A 21,601-nucleotide genomic window follows, 5' to 3' on the forward strand; every position below is an offset into this window, starting at 1 on the left:
TTATATGACAGAAAAATGGATCGATATTTTGGTGAAACAAGCGCAACAGATGAAGACGGTTGTGTTTTGTGTTCCAGGGTCTCTCAACCAATTTTAAACTTCCCGTGGCCTATTTTTTTACCGCCAAATTGACAGCGGAAGAGCTTCACAAAATTACATTGGAGGTGATTAAAGCGGTGGAAGACTGTGGATTCGTTGTTGTCCGGCTTGTTTCAGACAACGCAAAGATTAATACTGCAGCGTTTAAGAAATTTTCTAGTGACAGACAATTACATCACGAAATAGTACATCCCTTAGATCCAGCTAGGAAAATGTTCATCGCCTTTGATCAAAGTCATATAATAAAAAATATAAGAAATCAATTCCTCGACCGTATTATGGTGTTTATTGCCCTTCTAATTAACCCCAAATTTGTCACGGACTTATATCTCGCTCAAAGCAATGCGTTAATGAAACCAGTAAGATTTCTAACTAGGAAAATGGTTTTCCCAACGAGCTTTGAAAAAATGAATGTAAGAAGAGCAGTACTATTATTCTCTCATCCGATGACAGCAGCTTTAAAAACAATTACATTATTGGCCCTTGTAACGGAATTTGTGCAATCCTCACTCCATTTGTTTCCTCGGGTACAAGTGCTTCAATCATATGTAAGAGAAATTCTACCTTACTTCGAAAAACCCCTAATGTGCAACGAATGCAAGAATTTCTCATCACGGGAAAGTCAAGATTTACGGAAAATCCTTCTAGAGAAGTTCTTGAGAGCTCTTTTAGATAATCACGCTAAAGATGCCTCAGATCGAAAAGAAAAAAAAATTAAACACCAAGCCCTTATCTAGAAAAGTTCTCAAAGTTTGAAATACTAGGAAAATACTGATATGTATGTGGGTGGTCGATATGGAAAATATCTTTCTACTCCCATTAGTGATATTTTGGAAAACAAGTATCTGATTTCATGTTCCAGTATTAAAAATGTTGATTTTAAAATTTTAATAAACCAATTGAATCAATTATTTGACCATCATGAAACTATCAACTACACATAAACTATATTCAATTTAACATAAGCCTTAATAAGAGTAATACATTTATTAATTCACAAATTATTAAAATTAATAAACTGAAGTTGGCTAATATTGGCCGTGTAGATGAACTAATACATTTTCAGGACCAATGTGAACAAAACTTAAAATTTAAACGCAATGGAAACGAACGCCATCTATTGGGGAAAATAGGAAACTTCAAACAGGGGGGGAATAACTCGTAGTACAATGCTCAGGAAAGAGGGAACCCAGGCCTTGATATAACGGAGGCAACGGTTAATCCCATGCCCTACCCCCCCCCCTCAAAGGAAATAATGGCGGTAAATTCGAAAAGAATCGGGATAGAATGAAGACTCAGCAAGAGATATATATGTTGTTAATACAAAATTTATTGATAACTAAAAAAAAATATTTCAGTGCCAAAATATGCATGGTTTTTTTTCCAAGTAATTGCAGTATGTATTTACCAGTTGTACAAAAGTGTGTTAATTTCCTCTTTAATAGAATTCTTGTGCAATTTATTTTGTTGTAAAGCTAACGAAACTTGATAGCTTGTAAGCAACGAAATATTCTGACAACTATGGCAAATCTTTTCCATGTTGCCAGTTTTTCCAACTTTATCATCCAAAACATCACTAATTACATGGTTTAATGGTTCAAATAGAGAATTTATGGCACATCTTTCTTGTAGATTGTTCAACACTTGAATAGATATGCTACCTAAGTTTTTTTCTAAGGTTGAATGATCAGATATATGTACATTCTTAAGAAGCATCTGGTTATGAAAGCCTTTGAAGGAATTGTTTATTTCTTTGGTTTTATTTGCGTAACAGCCAATGGAGTCTTTCATTAGAGAGAGGGTTTCATTCTGATTTTCAATGGATTTTTCTATCTCATTTTCCATTTCCACTTTGTTGCATTCCATCTCTAATTCAGTAACTTTGTCAGCTAAAATTTTATTTGATTCCGCCAGGGAAATTAGAAGTCTACTCATATCTTTATCTTGAATTTCCAGATGCCTCTCCGCATGGATGGCTAAATAGTTGCTTATCAAATATTGACTATAGACAATTTCCAAATCTATTGGGTTGTTTACATCCAAAAGTAATTTCTGGTTCTTCTCTTCTTCTATTACAGGGAAATTATCCTTTTTGATAATTTTTGTGCCTTTTTGCGTTACGGCCTTAAGTTTCTTGTTCAAAGCGTTATTATCCAATAAGGGTCTTCTAATTGATGGATTTTTCAATGGTCTTTGCATTGACTGATTTCCTGCATCTTTCAAAGTGGCATTTATGGATGAAATTTCGCTGCAGTTCAAGTATGGTGTATCATTTAAACCTATGTCTCTGTGTGGAGTAGAAATCCTAACACCAGATGAGCAGATACTTTTAGATGCCAATGTTTCTTCAAGTTTAGAGTTTTCTTGAGCCGCTTCTTTATTTGTTCTTGATGGGGTTTTATAACAAGGTGTTCCATGGCCCTTGCTGTCTATTCTTGTTCCAGCCACTGGTGGAGTCGGTGGTTTAGAAGTTTTAAGATACCTGGATTCTACGACTCTGTAGTTCTTTTTCTTCTTTATGGAAGATGGTTTCACCTGTTCTTTTGATGACTGTTCAATGATTTCTAGGGATTTTTGTTTGACTTCCATTTAACTAAGCCTAACTGTCACTGTAAATGAAAAACAATAAATATAATAATTTACTATAAATATAATTTATACTTGACAGTAGAAAACGATAAATTGATATATAGTTAAGACGATTAAAACATTAATGTAATCTAATTTACCTTAAAACTTGTGAAATTCTAGATTCAACTTGCAGTAAACAAATAAGAACAGTATGAAATTGTTGAAAGGCGCGTAACATTTAAAAATACTGCAATCAACGTTTTTATTTGAAATATCTTCTGCTAGATGGCGAAAGCTATAGGCCTACGCGTGACGCAAAAATTTCTGCAAATCTAGGCCCGATCTGTTTTGTGAAGAACCAAGTTCCAAACTTCCAACCGTATGTTTTAATATTTAATTTGTATAAAAATGGAAGAGTCAAAAAAGTTATTACAAAAACTTATAGAAGACGTGAAACTTGGTAACCTAAAAAGCTATTATGAAATCGCATATCGAACTCTAAAAGCGCTAACCAAATTCATTTCGGAGACCCCATGGACTTATGCTGATGAATTAATTGAAAAGTTACGGAAAATCGGTAAAGAAGTTATGGAAGCTGACCCTACAGAAACTGCCGCGGGTAATATGGTACGGAGAGTATTAAAAATTGTGCGAGATGAATATGTTGGAGCGCAGGGTCAGCATGTTGAAGGTGATCCCCAAGAATCCCTTCAAAAAATGCTCCTCTCGGAGGGGCAAGGTGCAGACTATAAGAAAGTATTTCCCAATCTGAAAGCCGCGGTGCTTGATAACCTCAGTGAACTTGAGACTGAACTGGAAACTAGCGCTGACAATATTGTAACCCAGTCATTACAACACATTCATTCTGACGAAGTTATCATGACTGGTGGTGGGTCTAAAACTGTTGAAGCTTTCTTAAAACGGGCTGCCAAAACTAGAAAGTTTCAAGTTATTGTGGCTGAATTTGCCCCCTTTTACAGTGGGCAGCAGCTAGCAAAGTCCCTTGCAGAAGCTGGAATAGAAACAACCTTGATTCCAGATGCAAATATCTTTGCCATCATGTCACGTGTCAATAAAGTCATTATTGGCACACACTCCCTCATGGCCAACGGTGGCTTGAAAGCTCTGAGTGGAACTCATTCTTTGGCTTTAGCTGCCAAATATTACTCTGTTCCTTTAATAGTTTGTGCGGCAATGTTTAAACTGACACCCCAATATCTTTGCTCTTATGATCAGAATGCCTTCAATAAGTTTACCTCACCCGAAGATGTGATGAATTTTTCTAACAATTTAATATCCAAAGTTCAGATTTATACTCCTTTGTTTGATTATGTCCCTCCAGATTTGGTTACCCTTTTCATATCAAATATCGGTGGTAATTCACCGAGCTACGTTTACCGTCTTCTTAGCGAACTTTACCATCCTGATGATTATGATCTTTGAAATGATAGTAAATGACTGTTAACTTAAAATGCCTTTATTTCAATAAAAAAAATGCTTATGTTTAACAATCTCTGAGTGTTATTATTGAATACAAAACAAACTAAAAATATTTAAAATTAATGCTTGTAATTATTCCGCATTGGTGCAATAATTCTTAGTAATGTCAAAAACAAGATGAGGGTCACATGTCCAGTGATAAGGAATGCCATAATAACACTCGTAATATTTTGTTTTATCATTTGGATCACTGGTGTACGAAAACTCTTCAGTGCATTTATGGGAATATCCATCTAAATTAAGTAAAATTAAAAGAGGCACAAATAAGGCTAATGCCTTAAGTAACATAAACTCAAAATATACCACATGTGGCATCATCGCTACAACTTTGAAGGATAGAATCAAAATTTTTACTTTCCCCACAAGTCCTGTTACAAAGAGAAAAAATTAAATATGTACAAAGACTCCAAGAGATTTAAAATTTATCTTTAAAATCTTTTACATATAAGAGGAATTTTCAGCAAAACATTTCCAGTAGCCTTTACAAGTAACATCAGTGATATCAGGGTAGTTTCCGTCAATCCATGGGCAGTCAAAATGCTTTTCTGGTATGGGCGTTGCTGGAATTTTGCTGTTGTATTGGTAGGGATTCCATCCTACAAATTTTTTTTCACAAGTACATTTTAAAAACATGTCTTATATATATCACATTATAGTTTACTTACCAACACATTTTTGCGGGTAAACAATTAGGGAACTATTGCAGGATCCATGAAGTGTATATCCAAAAACACACAGGTAAAATCCACCTTCATCATTTGGATCGTCAAAAAATCCAAAATAAAATGGACATTGAAATTCACTGAAAGAAACTAAAAACCTTATATTTAGATATTTGGCATTACTCCATTACATAAATGCATATTTTGATTTTTACGTGCTAATCCAGCAATTATAAACACCATGTAAATTAACCGAGACATTTTTAGGCATATATATATGATTGGACTGTTGTTTCTGTTGCAAGCTACTACGATTAACTTTCCACTATAGTATGTTTGAATAGATTTTCGGGCAAAGGTAATAATTGGACCTTCAAGTTGTGTATTAGTTTTTCAATATTGCAGATGGTAACTTTTACACCTATAACAAGCATTTTCAGTTTCAAGGTGCTCTTAAAAGTGGCAGTGTACAAATGTGACATGTTTTTTTTCATAGCCAAACAAGGTCAAATGTGTGTATCCACCAAAATGTTAAATTTTACTTCTGCTTTAGAAATGTGAGTTTCAATAAACAAAAAACATTTATAATTTTTACACGAAACTAAAAGTGCATATGGCCAACCCGGCGTTTCAATTTTACTAGGTTCCCGCGCAATCTCCAAAAATAGGGCTGAATAAAATCCAGAATCTGATCGTCCGGATCTGCCATCACGAGGTACGGAAGCTAAGGTTCCTAATCACCCCCTCCTTCCCCCGCGTTTTACCCACGAAAAAGTAGATCTAATTCAACCCCCAACCTCAGTGATGGATCCCTTTAAAGGGAATATAACTTCTGGTATTTCTGTCGCCCTCCGAGGGTTCCAATATTATCCGCTGCCTCCGATGGCTTTTCACACCTGCGGCGCTGATAATCGCTGATTGTGAAGGGAATAAAGGAAATTGATGGGGTCTTCCATAAAGAACGCGTTTGAGGTTCTATTCCCTTTAAATATCGATCTGTTCGTCATCGTCGTAGACATAATAAACATTAACCGATTGAATAACGAGGTACTAACTAAGTCCGAATTTTACACTGATTGCCAGTATGCTGAACGGCTTCTTTTGTTGGGTAAACATCCGTATAATATTTTCTTCGGTCATAACAATAATCATCATCAGCCATAAGCTAATACCCAAGGTACCACCAAGTCATCTGGCGACAAGTTATAATGCCTCTATAGCAAGCCCTTCATGCCACGCGAGCCAACAGCTCCCCACACTAATTAATTAATTACTATTACCATAAGTAACATAATACCCCTAAGTATGACATTAGGAAAATGTTCTACTACATCCTTTCTTCACAGTGACGTCAAAATTTTTTCGAAATAGCGCCATTCGGTAGCGGCGGCATGAACTAATCGAACCCAACTTCCGGGAACGTGATTCCCGCGGTTTTGAAAACAGTCATTTTTAGGCTTAAGGCGTATAGCCGCACTAATTTCGTTTTCGCCACGGAAACATTAACAACGGAAGAAATTAAAGAAATTGTATGTATTTTCCCCAACAATATTAAATCTTTATATCGGGCAAATGGTATTTTATTAGAAATTCACCAACAACTCGAGATTTGTGGATCACTAGTGAAGTATATTGAGAAGATTAATCTCATTGATGTTTATCAATGTTATGCACCAAATACTGTAGATGGTTAAAAACCTTCAGCTTGTTAAGTTTTTAATGTAAAAAGGTTTCTCATATAGTTTACGAATATTTGATTACAATTTCTTCCAGATTTTTACTATTATAATTTGAATATTCATGTACTTGTATTTTGTTCCTTTTTTGTACCTGGATGAATGCCTGGTTTTGTCCGCTGTGAACAAAATAAAAATGAATTGATGAATTAAAATGTAAGAATTAACCTTTTTCAAGATTCTGGAATCACTTTTACAATTGCTAATTACGCAATAAAAATATTTTTTTCAGTTCAAACTTTGAAAATGACCCTAATAATATTTAGTATTTAGGTATAATTTTCCGATAGAGTTAGGCCTAATAAGCCGACTACGCATAGATATAGGAAACGTATATAAAGGTCTAGATAAAATATTTCAAAGGGAGTGAATACGGAGTTGACAGCTAGCAGAAACGCGTAATTTCTGCAGGCTATCCTTATAAGGCGCTATCTATCGGTAAGAAAGCTCGTGCTATCGTCGCGAGAGCCATTGTCTCCTGCTTAAAAATTATACTAAAAGTCACCAACAGATGGTGTCTAAACACTACGGCCTGCGGAAAGGTCAAGCACTTAGTACTAAAATGCTAAGAGAGCTCGCGCTCTTGGTCACGTGCCTTCCACGGTGTCTGCTAGGTGTCAAATCCGTATTTTATGTTAGGCTTAGACGCCCCGAAATTTATCTAGACCTTTATATACATTTCTTATATCTATGCGACTACCATAACGGCCATTTTATTTCTTACATTTCGTGCTATGTTCGTACCTCATAATATTTTGTAGCGCTATATGTGATTGGCTAAATTTGAACTCTGACACCTTTTCGATGACCAATAAAAAAATCAAATCCCAAAGAGTATTAAACTTCCGGGTTACAGAGTTGCTAGTCGTTTTTCTGATTTATCGTTGGTGAAGAAAGGATGTAGTAATAAAAAATGCATGAGCAAGGCTACAAGTGTTATGTTACTTATACTATTACCGTTATCCTCTACGAGTTTTTATGCAAAGAGGAAACCGAAAAACTTTAACCAGTGGGGAGATAATTTCAAACTCTACGCGGAAAGACTAGTTCCGAGTTTTCACCCAGTGCCATATGCTTCGATCGAATCCGGCTAATCTTTTGGGGTTTATTTCATTTTATACGTCACCGCCAGTTAAATTCAAATTCAACCAATAAGAAATATTCAGTGAATGTCGGATGACGTTAATGACGAAGCCAGAATTTTTAATAATCGATTTTTGGTTTTGATTCAATAATTAATTAAACTTTGGAGCAATAAACTACTGGACCTGAATTTAGATTGCGCGCGTTTGGTTCTTTTAGAGCAGGGCGCTCGTAGCACCGCGGTGCAAACTCAACGCAGAAGGGGTAGTTCTGAGTTTTCACCACAAGTTGGGATCGAACCCGGCTCCTCTTGCTGCGTCCTTGCTGCGAGCCCGGTATGTATTATTTTACAGTACGGGGGTATATAAATTTTTAGTGCGTGTCCTCTTGCTGCGAGGCGAAAGCGTTAACCACTCCGCCACCTCACCTTAACATTCTACGTACTCTCTCACTATAGACTTTTGATTTTATTGAATAAAATTAGGTGATCGTGAGCCGTTCTAAATAAAATTTTCAAGGGGGGATGCTGGTGAAGGAAAAGCCGATGAGCCCCTAAAAGCCAGGCTTCTTTTTGCCTTTTTTCGCCGGGTCCCGGGCATTTCCCCCCCCCCCCCCCGCCCCTCGCTCTCTGAACCTTTCCCGTCATCCTGTTGAAGGATTAAATCCGGCATTTTAATGGCTGACCAGAGGCGTAGTGAGGGGGAGGGGGGGGGGCCTACGCCCCGGGCGCCGACAGTCAGGGGGGCGCCAAAGAGGCGCCTAAAGTATTAAAGCGGATATTGGAAACTTGAAATTTTTTTAATATATCAATTAAATTAATATTTATTTTGTTATTGATAATGATTAGGTTTCGTTTAAAAACAAGGAATTTTATGGTGGAAATTGGGGCCGGCGTAGGTGGGGCGGAGGCGCAAATTTTGGAGTTTGGCCCTGGGCGCCAAATAACCTCACTACGCCACTGCGGCTGACGTCAAAATTCGAAGGAGTTACGGTGCCCTTGAAAATCGCGAAGTCCGAATGGATTCTTGGAATGGCTATAAAAAAAAGATTTTTTATAAATCTTTTGCAAGATGACTATCTTGTCCACAGGAAAGAGGATATGCTTAAGATATTTAATAATGCAATCAAAACCTTAACATAAATTAGCCTATCTTTTGCATGCCAAGTATATATAATGGTGAACTGTTAGATGATAATCACAAGAAGTCCGAAGTTGGATGAACAACTTAAATGAGTTTTTTACAGTATGTCATTGCATATGAAGCTAAGAGTAAACCATTTACTGCTTCCCATTTTTCCTCAAATGTCATTCAAAATATGAGACCAAACGTTTGGTGGGAGGCAGTTTCAAAAACTAGTTCTATAACCAACGAATTCACCAAATTAATTACCCATATTTTAACTTGTCCAGCCAGCTCAGCTTTAATAGACGCTTCAATAAAACAGCTTCAAGGAAATCGCCAAGAAGTCATATTTCTGGAAGCTACTGCTGAAATAATGGAAACTTTTCACCTATACGGTTACCAGATAGATTTTGACATATTTAAAGCTTAGCAAACACACGGCACACTGTTAACATGTGAAAAGTTTCCATTATTTCAACCAGCAGCATAAGTGGATTATAGACTTATGCTAGCACCAAATAAACCGTAACTTAATTGCAGTGCCTCCGCGATCCCCTGCAGCACAAAGAGTCGATTTAGGGTCGGCTTTGGTCGAATAGTCGCTTTTGGGTCCTAGTCCAAATGCCGACTCTAAAAGTCTTAAACGTTTTTGAGATAATTCCTTTTCAAAGTCGGTAAGGTGACCTTACATTTTGGACCACTTGCCGACTCTAAAAGTCTTAAACGTTTTTGAGATAATTCCTTTTCAAAGTCGGTAAGGTGACCCTACATTTTGGACCACTTGCCGACTCTAAAAGTCTTAAACGTTTTTGTGATAATTCCTTTTCAAAGTCGGTAAGGTAACCTTACATTTTGGACCACTTGCCGACTCTAAAAAGACTTTACAATGTTAAGTATTAAGTTATAAGAGTAACGAAATTCAGATAATAAATAAGTAACAATCTGTAGCACATTAAAGTCGGGCCGACGTCGGTCAAAGCCTTCAAATGGCTAGGTTGGCCCAGGGCCGGATTAACCCCAATATCTGCCCTAAGCAATTTAAGAATTTTTGTGCCCCCCCCCCCCTCATTAGTTAGTAGACGCCGGACTCAGGAAAACAAAACTATTATTTGGAATCTTGGATAATACTAATACAGATGCCTTTATATTTTATTTATATTTTACTCCATAACTTAATTTTTTAACTTGTATGAGATACATTTTGTAGGATAAATTTTTATATTTTTTAAATTAAATTAAATTTGTAAATCCGCCACTGAAAAAAGGCGAAGCGTCTACAGCTGACATCGGCAATTCGCCAAAACGACTACCTCAGGGGAGAGTCTCGTTTGGCCGACCACAAAATACACGTTACGCCGACTGTCCATTTGTCCTACTGAGAAATCGGACAAATGGACTGCTCATTTGTCCGACTGTCCATTTGGCCGACTGAGAAGTCGGCCTAATGGGCAGTCGGCCAAATGGACATTGCATTTGACCGACTGCTCATTTTTCCGACTACTCATTTGACCAATTGCTCATTTTTCCGACTACTCATTTGACCGACTGCTCATTTGGCATTTGGACGATACTAGGTGCGTTTGGCTAGGTACTGTCCTCTAGGTCGCGTTTAAGAAGTCCCAGCTTGGTTATAAAGAACGGGGCTGAGGGGGCGCCGGGCCGGGCCCCCAGCGCTCGAGCGAAGTGAGTTCGCGGTGCCGTTAGGCACCAATACTAAGAAAACATTGCCCGTTCTATAAGTCAACCTAACACTAAAGACATAAAGAAGGACAGGCAATAAGAGTCGGTGAAATGAGCAGTCGTTCAAAAGAGCAGTACGTCGTTCAAATGAGCAGTCGGTCAAATGAGTAGTCGGCCAAACGAGCAGTCGGCCAAACGAGCAGTCGGTCAAATGGGCTTCTCATTTGGCCGACCAGAATTTCGGCTAAAAGAGTAGTCGGAAAAAATGAGTAGTCGGCCATATGGTCTGCTCATTTGGCCGACCGAAAAATCGACCAAATGAGCTGTCGGCCAAATGGGCATTCAGACATATGAGCAGTAGGCCAAATGAAAAGTCGGTCAAATGAGGAGTCGGCCAAATGCACCCCACCCTACCTCAGTACCTTTATAAACATATTGGATACCGCAAATCTGGTGGCGATAACAAAATGGTAACACGAAATGTTTTGAGGTATAATAGATGATGCCAGACTACCATTATTTCAAAATGTTTTCCGAGTTAAATGTATTTTACTGAACTGTGAGTTTTAATAAATAAAAATTTTACCAAAATACGTGACTTTAGTATATTTAGTATAGTCAAAATATTTCATGCAGCCTTTTTGTTCCCGCCACCAGGCATGCGGTATTCAATATATTTATGGAGGTAATCGTTTTGGCGAATTGCCGATGTCAGTAGACGCTCCAAAGGAGTATATAATTATAAATATTATATAATTATACTGATATAGTTATTTTTTATATAGTTTTAGTTCCATTGTATCATTATCACATTGTTTAGTTTTTCCTAATGAATAAAATTTCGATGGGGCCCCTAATTTCTATATTTCTTGATGCCCTAAGCAATTGCTTTTTTTGCCTAATGGTTAATCCAGGGCTGGGTTGGCCGACCTTCGGTTTTACCATGGAGGAAGGAATCTTCCTCCATGGTTTTACAGTCGAAATGAAAAAAAAGTTAATTTTACAAGATCGCGAGTAGTTTTTAAATTTATGTAATAAGAGTCGATTTAGGGTCGGACCATAGACAGTATATATCCCTTAGCTGGGGTTTCGGGACAATTTTTCGCCGACGATATTTATGTAGCCGCGGAAACTGTTGCGAACCTCCAAGGACTGTTGAATATGGCGGGTAATTTTGCCTCAGAGTATGGAATGGAATTCAGTGGAGAAAAATGCAAGATTCTTCAGTTTGGTGGTCCCGTTGACGGAATGATCAAACCATTAAATCTTCAGAACTGTGAGGTTCGATTTTCCGATCAGATTGACTACCTTGGTATATCCCTATGCACTGATAAGGAATACTTGGAACCCCATGAGGCCAATCTCAGGACAAAGTCGGGACGCTTGCGAGGCGCTATCTAACATAAAGGTTTTCACTCTTATAACGCGTACTCGGTCACTCGAACCCTTTGGAAATCTGTCGCTGTCCCGAGCCTAACATACGCGAACGATGTAATTTGTTTAAAAGAACCAACAAATCGTCGCTTTGAGCAAACGCAATTCGCTGTGGAGAAGGCAGCCGTCGGAGGTAATTTTTTAACGGCGAAATCAGCGATAAAAGGGGAATTGGCGTGGTCGTCCTTTCTGGAGAGAGAGGCTCGAAGTAAACTCGCGTATTTGGGTCGTCTCATGTTGATGGCGACGGAGTGCATAGCGGCGAAGATCAACCGTTATATGAAAGAAAAGGGTCATCGAACTCGTTGGTGCAGACGAGTGGAGTATTTGGATCGGACTTACGGAGTTGGCTCAGTGCAGCGAGGTCGAGCTACTACGGCCAAAGATTGGACTAAAATTATTGAAAAAACCGTTAAGGAGAATTCGTTTGTACACTGGAGACAGGAGATTGGCCGCCATCAAAGTGTATCTTTGTACAGCAGAAAGGAAGCAATGGGCCTTGAGCCGTTTTACAACAATGATAGACCGAGCCACCTCTTGTTTCAAGCCCGCACTGGAGCCCTCCCGACTGCTGAGATTTTTGGGGAACCCTCGGTGTGCCCTTTATGTGGCGAAGTACGGGAAGATGTTTCGCATATTCTCATAGTGTGTCCGAATTTTCAACGAGTCAGACAGGATTATTTATACGCTGAAGAACTAGATAATTCTGACGATTGTTTGGCCTATTTATTGGGCTTTGGACCTCACTCTGTGAATTGGTCTGACTTGACTGTCACAAAACGTATCCTTGGTAGGTGGGGTGCATTGAGGACAAATTGGAAAAGCTGAATCGTTCGCCTTGGATTAATCATTAATCATCATTATTCATCATAAATTTTTAGTATCTAGTATATTTTAATATTATCGTAAACATGTTCTAAGTCGTGTTTAAAGAAATAATTATAAATTAAATTCCATATGTACTCGCGGATTCATTTAAAAGTGAATTCCTCCCTGATTTAAAAGGGATTTGTTATTTCAAAGAGTCAATAAATATTCATTCATTCATTCGTAAATTTCGCAATTTAATACTGACTTTATACACATTTTGCCACCGAACTTTGGAGCCCCTTTAAGTTGACGGGATTTTTGGAGCAGACAGATTAGTATTGATAGGTTGCCGTGCTAAATAGTTAGGCAAGTGCGTAAATGTTCGCCGAAATTTCAAAAAAGGGGTGCCAAATCCCCCCTAATTCGTTTAAAATGACGGGACTGTGTTTGAATCTTCGAACGGTAGAGACGATCCCGATAAATATCATTAAAAAGGAACGACATTGATAAGTAGTTCTGGGAAATAGTTATTAGAGTCATGGATCAAAAATACGTTTGCTACAAACTCTTCCCCTCTTACGGTCCTACACTCCCCACTTTCCGCCCCAAAAACGATTCAAATCCGGAAATAGTAACGCCATCTCGTGTCTGAAATCGACTCTATGGTTTTTTAATTTAGTTTTTAAAAATGGCGATTGTCAGTAAAATTGGTCCACAGATGATTTTATTCGGTATTTAATAGGATTTGTCATAGTTTAAGCCGTAATTTGTTTTATATCGCATAGGTAAATAATAATTAGCTTTACATTAAAAATTCAAGAGTTATTGGATTTTATTATTATTATTATCAAAAAAAATTTTACCTGATGAAAACATTTTAAGTACCAAAAACAGAAACGCGATGCAAAAAAATCACTGAATCTTCAGAAGGGGACAGGGGTTCGACTAAAAGGGGCGGCGAATCCCCCACCCCAATAGTTCTTTTTATAAAATAACCTTGGCCATCTTGTTGAAATGTTGCCTCCCCGCTTCAGCTGTGGATCCGTTTTCTCTCCCACTAAAGAGTTTATGAACTCATTCTTAGGCATTGGCTGAACTATTCCAGGGCAACATTTCAACAAGCTGGGCAAGCGTAAAGACATTTTATAAAATCAACTATTACTTAAAGCTGACGGAACTTGGTTTGGCAGGTATCGGGAAGCCTTTTTACTGTTAAGAAAAAAAGAACGTCATTGATTGGGAAATTATGAAAGGTGTTGCAAATAGTTGATTTTATAAAATGTCTTTACGATTGCCCAACTAGTTGAAATGTTGCCCAGGAATAGTTCAACCAATGCCTAAGAATGAGTTCATAAGCTCTTTAGTGGGAGAGAAAACGGATCCACAGCTAAAGCGGGGAGGCAACATTTCAACAAGATGGCCAAGGTTATTTTATAAAAAGAACTATTATGACATCTAACTACTACTACTACCAAAAGTAGCATAAGACCCAAAAGTGTGTCAGCTGTACCTTCGCTCTCTTAAATCCTGGTTGCAAAGCGGCTCTCTTAAATCCTGGTTGCCAAGCCTCCTCGTGGCGAGAGCCGGGCAACGTATGGCTAATAACCTGCGGCTGATTTGCACAGGTATCACTGTCCCTATCCGGATTGTCCTTAATGGGGTCACTGGTGTCGTTCGCGGCTGCCGGGCCTGATTTCTGGGCTTGCGCGCCAGTTCGCATCGCCCCCTTCGCCGCCAGCCGGAGGGGTGATGGGTGCGTTCGTGGTTGCTGGGCTCGGACTTTGGGTTCGCGCGATGGTTCGCTCCATACCTGTCATTTGATAACCTTATCGGGGATGGTTTTTGCAGTGGAAGAGCAAGTCTCTCTAGCCCTCAGCTGTGCGAGGATGGGTTCTCGGGCAGGCCCATCGTGTTGCCTTTTGTTGGGCCGTGATGAGGGCGTTTGTTTGCCATATGTGAGCCTGTTCTTATAGCTGTCTCACTGGCCGAACGTTTGTTTCGCAAAGCGCATTTTTGTCCGGACCTGGTTGAGTGTTGTGGGCCGCCGTAGTGCCTAGCGGAACGGCGGGGTACAAATACATAACTTTATGTACCTTCGCGCCTATTAAAATTTCTAGTGAGACCTATTCACACTATAGACTACATAACCTACTAGTTGGAATAGTACTAAGTTCTAGAGGATGGCGCCGCCGATCGAACGCCGCCGCCGATTATTTAGATAACGCCGAAACGCCGCCGTCGATAAATTTAATATCGGCGCCGCCGCCGCCGCCGAAACTTTTTTATTTCGCCGCCGAATTAATTTCCATTCTTAGAGTATAATAATTGCGTTTTGAGATCTAAATTCGAACTACATAGATTTTCCTTTTGGTAGTGCTACGATTCCTAGGCTGTTGGGTCAAGGATTCTATATTTTAGAAGGATAGGAAGTGATGGCGCTTTCGCGCCGGGAAGAAAACGCGCGACTGCGCAGTAGCTCCTTCCCAAAATTACCCAGCCAAGGTCAAATATCTCTATTCGTGAAGGCGCCGAAGCCGATTTCGCCGGTGAACGATTTGGCCTTGGGGGTGAGAAAAAGCGGTAAAAGTGACGTCACTCATTTGTAAAACACCGCCAGTTTATACAGGGGAACCTAGTCACTTCCTATCCTTCTAAAATGTAGAATCTTTGGTTGGGTGCACCGAACTCGCGTTATAAAATTGGAAATATTTAATAATTTCCAAAAGATCTGGCACCACTGCACCACGCACACCAAGATTTTCTGCAGCAGACAGCTGGGATCGGAGAGAGAAAAACTATGAAGAAATGAAAACGGCTTTGGAGTTGTCTCGCCTAGTATTTTGTAATAAGTACAGAAACGTATCAGCTGCATTCAGCAATAACTAGTCAATTATATTTTTAAAATTCCTTTGATACAAAGATAAAATAATTTGTAATATTAGACTTAAACGTGCCTTCCCAATCGACCGCCATTACCTTACAGTCTACGGGGAGGGTGATGAAAAACCGGTTTTGGGGGGATGAAATATCTGCGGTAGAGGGCTGGCTTCAAGGTTGGTAAAAATACTGGGCTAGCTCGTGGGCGAGGGGCTGATCACTCCGCGTAATCGGTGTACAGAGCCGTACCTTTGACTGTACTAATGGGACTACGCGTAATCTTTGAAGTCCCTGCCTTTGGCAGTGGTAATCTAAGCGTAATCCGGTGTACAGATTTTCTAAGAGTGGTTAGCCCCTCGCTCGTTGGTTGTCTGTACGATAATGGCGGCGCCGAGTAAACGTTTCTGAAAAGAGTGTATAGATAATAATACTAGTGAAATGGTAGTAAATAAGTACAGTATTGTTATTACTAGCGTAAATGTTTTAGTTTAATAGTATCATATGTAACATAGTTACTCATAAGTGTGCCTCTGTTTAACATCTCTGTATTAAAAATTTAAATGAGACCTTGTTTCACAGCCACAAAAGAAAATACAGCACTAACGTCGCGTCGCGTAAAACTGGTTTTAACTTCCTTCCCTCCCCGCCAGAACTACTTTTGATGACGATAAAACCGTCATCGACTGGAAAGTGACGTCAATTACGTCATATCCTTGCAACAAGGTCTCACTGTGAAAAAGTTCTTTCTGGCACAGTTATGATTAAATCACTACCGACTAAATTATCAAGGCCCGTGCTCGCTCTATCCGAAGGGGGGTACTTTGACTGAAGGATTACGCGTATTTTCCCGGTAGATGGCGATCTTAAGTCTAATTCTTTAGGGGTTATTCGTAAAATCGCAAAGTAAGGGGCAGTTCGCTATGATAATATTCAAATTGCTTTCAAATGGGCTTTCTTTCAATTTTCAAGACGATATTGCTCGAAGAAAGTATATTTCCGTGTAAAGTGACCATAACATTCCATAATAAGGGAAAACAACAAAGAATAAAAACCTTTAGGCCTACAACAATTTACAAAAAATTAATCATCTAAAGTTTAGGATCTTATTTTTATTGCAACTGATCAATCACAGTTCCCATAGTAATACTTTCTTGTCAAAGAAAGCTATATTCTTACAAAATATCACAATTTATTTTTGGTAAAGAATATTTTTTACACTTTATCACCTAAGCTTTTTTAAAACATCACAGCAATATTACTTAATATGAGTAGAGCTATGTTCTACATTTTTAAAACATCACAGCAATATTATAAAAAATGAGTTGAACTATAAAAAGTGAGGTAGACTTGTATCTCATTATTATTTAGACTTTACAATATACTTTTTTCTGGTGCAAGAAAAAACCTTTTATCACCTTATTAGTTTTAATTAAATTTACCTAGTTACTTTAGTTTTTAGGCCAAAAAAAAATTCGATTTAATAAATTTTACTTACAAATAAGAAGTAGTACATCCACATGTACTTGTAAGAGCGGCAGTGCCTGAACGATTTTACGTACTTGTATTGTCGCGAAGCAGACGACGCTTCACAAACACGGCCAATACATTCGTGAAAGCTGGCCGCAGTTTTCGACGAATAAGCGCCTCTTGCGGCTATTGGTAGCGAACTAAAATTGCCAGAAACAAAATTCGGTTTCGATGGGCGCACGGGCCTTGATAATTTAGTCGGTAGTGATTAAATAAGTTACATATGATAGTATGTAACCAAAGTTACCTCTTTCTCGTTTTGGAAACAAGTGGTTTCTATTTTAATAAAATACATTCTATTAAACATGTATTTTTTAAAATGTGTTTAACAGTTTAAGTTCTAGCGGTCTATTAAAAGGCTGGCGCTATTTCTGAGGGGGGGGGGGGCAGTTTTTCCCCTTAGGCGCCGCCGCCGCCGCAGATTTTTTTCAACGCCGCCGATTATTTTCTGCAAATCGGCGCGCCACTCCGCCGCCGAACTAATTATCGTTCCCGCCGCCGCCGTTGAAAATTAGGTAGGGAAAATTGGAAAATAAAAATTGGTTACGTTACTTACATAACATTTATTAACTTTAAAACAAGCAAGTATATTATAATATCACACATAGTCATTTGTAACGCTAGATCCCGCTCTCGTATAGGGTACAAATCATGTTCCAGAAATTTCCGTAAAATGTTTAATATTTTTTAATTAAATTGAGAGCCCCGGGGGCCCGCAACCCCCGTTCGAATGATTTATTTTAAGAGCCCACTTATTTTTATTAAGAGCCATTGGCCCCAAGACTCCCGCTAATTACAAGTCTGGTCTATTCGCGACCGAAACAGCTCTAGGTGGCGATGCGGTGCCTTAGTTTTCCCGCCACTTCTTGTGTGTGTAGCGTCTGCTAGAGCCGAAAATAAATACATCTGGGGTCTATGACGTTCTGTGTTGTATTCTAATAATAAAACTAGTAACTTCTGAGGAAAATATTATATATTTTTATATATTTCAGCGCGATTTAAAACTTTGATTGTTAGTACCGTCTGCTAATGCGCGACCTGTTACTGCTTCCGTCTGCTGCCGAATGAGGGCGTATCCATAGTTTTCGGTCGCGAATAGTCTGGCTTGATTTCCTCTCTTCGATTTACCCGCCCGTGGACATCCGTTCTAAAACGCCTCACTCGGCGGCGTTGGAGTAACTCGATTTTGATGACGTATTTTCCGACCCCCTCTTCGTTTCCCTTTTTAGTCTTACACGAGCCGTATAGGCTCTTAGTAAGACTCCTGGTCTCGCTCCGTTGTCCGGCGTCCGCCGCCGCCGCCGCCGCCGTAGGCATGACACGGCACGGTAGAAATCATACTAAACTTAGAAGAATCCTCGCACGTGATTGCGAATAACAGCAAAGATAATCTAGACTACGTACCCTAGATTGGAAATGCGGCGAGATTCCTACGGGCTCCCGTCTAACCCCGCGATTCCCTAGTTGCGGGGGAAATGTAATAGCGAGGGGGTAAAAAGTCTGAAAAATTCAGTTCGGTTCAGTTTTAAATCTCGTAAAAATCGGAACTGGGGGACGATGAACGAGGTTTCGACCAAGTTTGATTTGAAGCGTAAATTTTCTTTATTTTTACTGATTGGAATTTTATTTTACAAAGGTGTAAATTAAATATGGGAAAATCTGGCCAATTTAAGAGTTGTAAGAACTATCACAAATCATCTTTAATCATAAGTTGGGTTAAATTGAAATTGTAGCGAAGTTTATTAATAACGTTGGTGCATTCAATTGTAAATATGGACAAGTAAGCCTAATGGAATGCTTCATTTGTCATCATTTTTTATTGGATTTGCCTTATTTAGAGATCGGCGTTTGAATAAGAAATTATCCAATTATTTATTTTTATTCATAACCGCAAATTATCCAAAAAATATGCGAAAAAATCGATTATTTTTGCATGATAAATCGTTGTTTATTCGTATAAAATGTTCATAAAAAACAGTTAACCAAACGTTTTATGGTTAATCGAAAAAAAACCTTCAGCTTGTTACGTTTTTAATGTAAAAAGGTTTCTCATTTAGTTTACGAATATTTTATTACAATTTCTTCCAGATTTTTACTATTATAATTTGAATATACTTGTATTTTGTACGTGGATGAATGCCTGGTTTTGTCCGCTGTGATCAAAATAAAAATGAATTGATGAATTAAAATGTAAGAATTAACCTTTTTCAAACTTCTGGAATAACTTTTACAATTGCTAATTACGCAATAAAAATATTTTTTATCAGTTCAAACTTTGAAAATGACCCTAATAATATTTAGTAATAACAAAAGTAAATAGGGGGAGAAAGTCTATCACTGCCTTCAGATTTTACCTTCCACCATGCTTGACACCCTTTTTAAAGAGCTAGTGATCGCGTGATATTTGATATTTCTAACCAATAAGGATAGCACATTACGCGCGAAGTAGTGCATTTGTGGTATTCCGGTCCGCGTTCAAGATGAAAATTTTGAATTTTATTCCCTGGCAACCATGTCACCGCCTCGCGATTTCAAATAGTCTCTCTGTCAAATGCTGACCATTAGTTCCTTCGATAACGGTTGATTTTAATTAATAATTACTATATCAATTGTAAAATAAACAAAAAAAGCTCGTAGCTATAGCTATTATTTCAGCTAAACTTGCAAATTGTTAGGCCTTAACATCGTAGATTTACCAATTAGTCCCAATCTATGCTCTTAGATGGCGCCACGCTCTCCACGATTGAAGTGAGCGTTATTCTAGTTACGGTTTATTTCTTTTCAAAAGTCGTGTTATTATTTTTAAAATGTCGCATTTTAGTTTCTATCACATATCTACTTTATTTAGGAACTAAATTAACCAAATTATCGAAAGCAAAAGTTTAATATTCACGTATTTCATAGAGAACTATTTTTCATCGTGGCGGAGTACAACCGATACCTTTGTGTCCCTGTAATGAGGCGAGGGGGAAGTCTTTTCCGAAGCCCAAAAATTTTACCCCTCAAATAAGACGTCGTGCGGTTGGACCCAAATGCCAGACTTTCTCCCACTATTTACTTTTGGTAATAAAGTATAATTTCCGTTAGAGTTAGGCCTAATAAGCCGACTACCATAACGGACATTTTATTTCTTACATTTTGTACCTCGTAATATTTTGTAGCGCTATATATATTAATATAAAAAAATTTAATTTTCGTACGTTTTGTCGCTTTGCGATGACCAACAAAATGGCTACCTATTTAGTAGCTACGCGCGAAATGGTTTGACTTTTTGTTCTCCCCTCTCGGTTTCCATGGAGACCATAGGCCCGTCCCTTAGGTGCAAACTATGCGCTCTTTTTTGAAGTAAAAATAAGCGATTTAAATTGGATTGCGAAGTGTTGCCCCATATTGAGATACAAAAAGTAAGGTGTGGATATACTAGCGCGCAAAAAAGTTGGATACGAGTTTGATACGGTAATATAAACCTATTTTGATTAATTAAATAAATACTATAGCCGATTTTTCTTGCCACGCTATCTACGTGTTTAGTAAACTTCATATACGAATCATAATATACCCCTTGATACTTAAGCCCGTTTACTTCATTAATTTCGTTGCTAACTGTGTCGTCAGCGTAAAGAGTCGTTTTCATCTATCGTAACAATGTCGTTAATATATAGGTTGAAAAGGATCGGGGAAAGAATAGATCCCTGAGGGACCACTTGGTATACGGTGTTTTCGGATGAGAGTAATTCGTTAAGTCTAGTTCGACACTGACGATCTTTTAAATAAGAATGTAACCAATCGTAACTACGGCCCCTAAAGCCCATTAAATGGAGTTTTTGAAGTAAACGAGCGTGACTAACAGAGTAAAAAGCTTTTTTGAGGTTTAAAAATATTGCTAGGGCGTATTCATTTTTATCTAGGTCACTAGGTGTTCCGTTATCATTTTATATAATTTTAGATTAGCCAGTTGAACGCTCGAGTTTTCTCGAATTAAATTATATTTATTTACAAAGGTTAAAAGCTGATTATAAAAACATTTATCAAAAATCTTCACAAAAATTGACAATAAAGAGACAGGTACTATTATAGTGTTTTAGTCTAGATGGATATTTACCCTGTTCAAATGACATGTTAATTAGACATACGAGTGGCTTCAAAATTAACGGAGCAACTATAGTCAGTTGCAGGCTAAGAAAGACAAAATATATAGTACAGTCGGCGTAAGGATACCTCAGACCATTTCCGGCCAGTCGACCGCGCGTAATTTAAATTTGACCACTTTACGTCAATTTCAAATTTCGTGAGTTTCATCGTTTTTTCGCGCCATCTAGGAACCGAAATTGGAATCTATTTTTTAATTTCATGTTGTCATGAGTTTAATTACTGAATGCAGCTAAAGAAGGTTCGATATTTGAAGCTCCAAATATTTTAAATAGCCCAAGAGGTTACTATAAAAAGCGTGATAAAGGTTTATTGTTAACAAGTAAAGAGAAAAATATAATTTTAAACG

The 21,601-nt window shown here is 38.2% G+C and overlaps 3 protein-coding genes across 4 annotated transcripts; 1 reads left to right on the forward strand and 2 right to left on the reverse strand.

The window, feature by feature from the left end:
- Positions 1-1,463: 1,463 nt before the first annotated feature.
- On the reverse strand, positions 1,464-2,989 carry LOC149923438 (uncharacterized). The gene is made up of 2 exons (XM_090160767.1): positions 2,829-2,989; positions 1,464-2,708 (listed from the first exon to the last, which is right to left on the reverse strand). The coding sequence occupies exon 2, from the start codon at positions 2,686-2,688 to the stop codon at positions 1,504-1,506; it is 1,185 nt and encodes a 394-aa protein (XP_090016893.1). The 5' UTR covers positions 2,689-2,708; positions 2,829-2,989; the 3' UTR covers positions 1,464-1,503.
- On the forward strand, positions 2,964-4,179 carry eIF2Bbeta (eukaryotic translation initiation factor 2B subunit beta). Of its 2 annotated transcripts, XM_090160769.1 has the most exons (2): positions 2,964-3,049; positions 3,116-4,179. In XM_090160769.1, the coding sequence occupies exon 2, from the start codon at positions 3,259-3,261 to the stop codon at positions 4,111-4,113; it is 855 nt and encodes a 284-aa protein (XP_090016895.1). In that variant the 5' UTR covers positions 2,964-3,049; positions 3,116-3,258; the 3' UTR covers positions 4,114-4,179. The 2 variants fall into 2 exon arrangements, with proteins under 2 accessions (XP_090016895.1, XP_090016894.1); XM_090160768.1 differs by having other exon boundaries at positions 2,994-4,179.
- On the reverse strand, positions 4,152-5,093 carry LOC149923440 (uncharacterized). Its single transcript, XM_090161622.1, has 5 exons — positions 5,048-5,093; positions 4,836-4,982; positions 4,613-4,766; positions 4,474-4,538; positions 4,152-4,403 (listed from the first exon to the last, which is right to left on the reverse strand). The coding sequence occupies exons 1-5, from the start codon at positions 5,091-5,093 to the stop codon at positions 4,243-4,245; spliced, it is 573 nt and encodes a 190-aa protein (XP_090017748.1). The 3' UTR covers positions 4,152-4,242.
- Positions 5,094-21,601: the final 16,508 nt, after the last annotated feature.

The sequence above is a fragment of the Leiobunum rupestre genome, chromosome 10 (genome assembly GCF_980474605.1).
Source record: "Leiobunum rupestre chromosome 10, qqLeiRupe1.1.hap1, whole genome shotgun sequence".
Taxonomy (NCBI): Eukaryota; Metazoa; Arthropoda; class Arachnida; order Opiliones; family Sclerosomatidae; genus Leiobunum; species Leiobunum rupestre.

Coding starts and splice junctions, on each gene's coding strand:
- LOC149923438 (XM_090160767.1), bottom strand. CDS start 2,688: ATGGAAGTCAAACAAAAATCCCTAGAAATCATTGAACAGTCATCAAAA.
- eIF2Bbeta (XM_090160768.1), top strand. CDS start 3,079: ATGGAAGAGTCAAAAAAGTTATTACAAAAACTTATAGAAGACGTGAAA.
- LOC149923440 (XM_090161622.1), bottom strand. CDS start 5,093: ATGTCTCGGTTAATTTACATGGTGTTTATAATTGCTGGATTAGCAC. Junction 4,767..4,835: donor TTACCCGCAAAAATGTGTTG/GTAAGTAAACTA, acceptor AAAAATTTGTAG/GATGGAATCCCTACCAATAC. Junction 4,539..4,612: donor GCTGAAAATTCCTCTTATAT/GTAAAAGATTTT, acceptor TCTTTGTAACAG/GACTTGTGGGGAAAGTAAAA.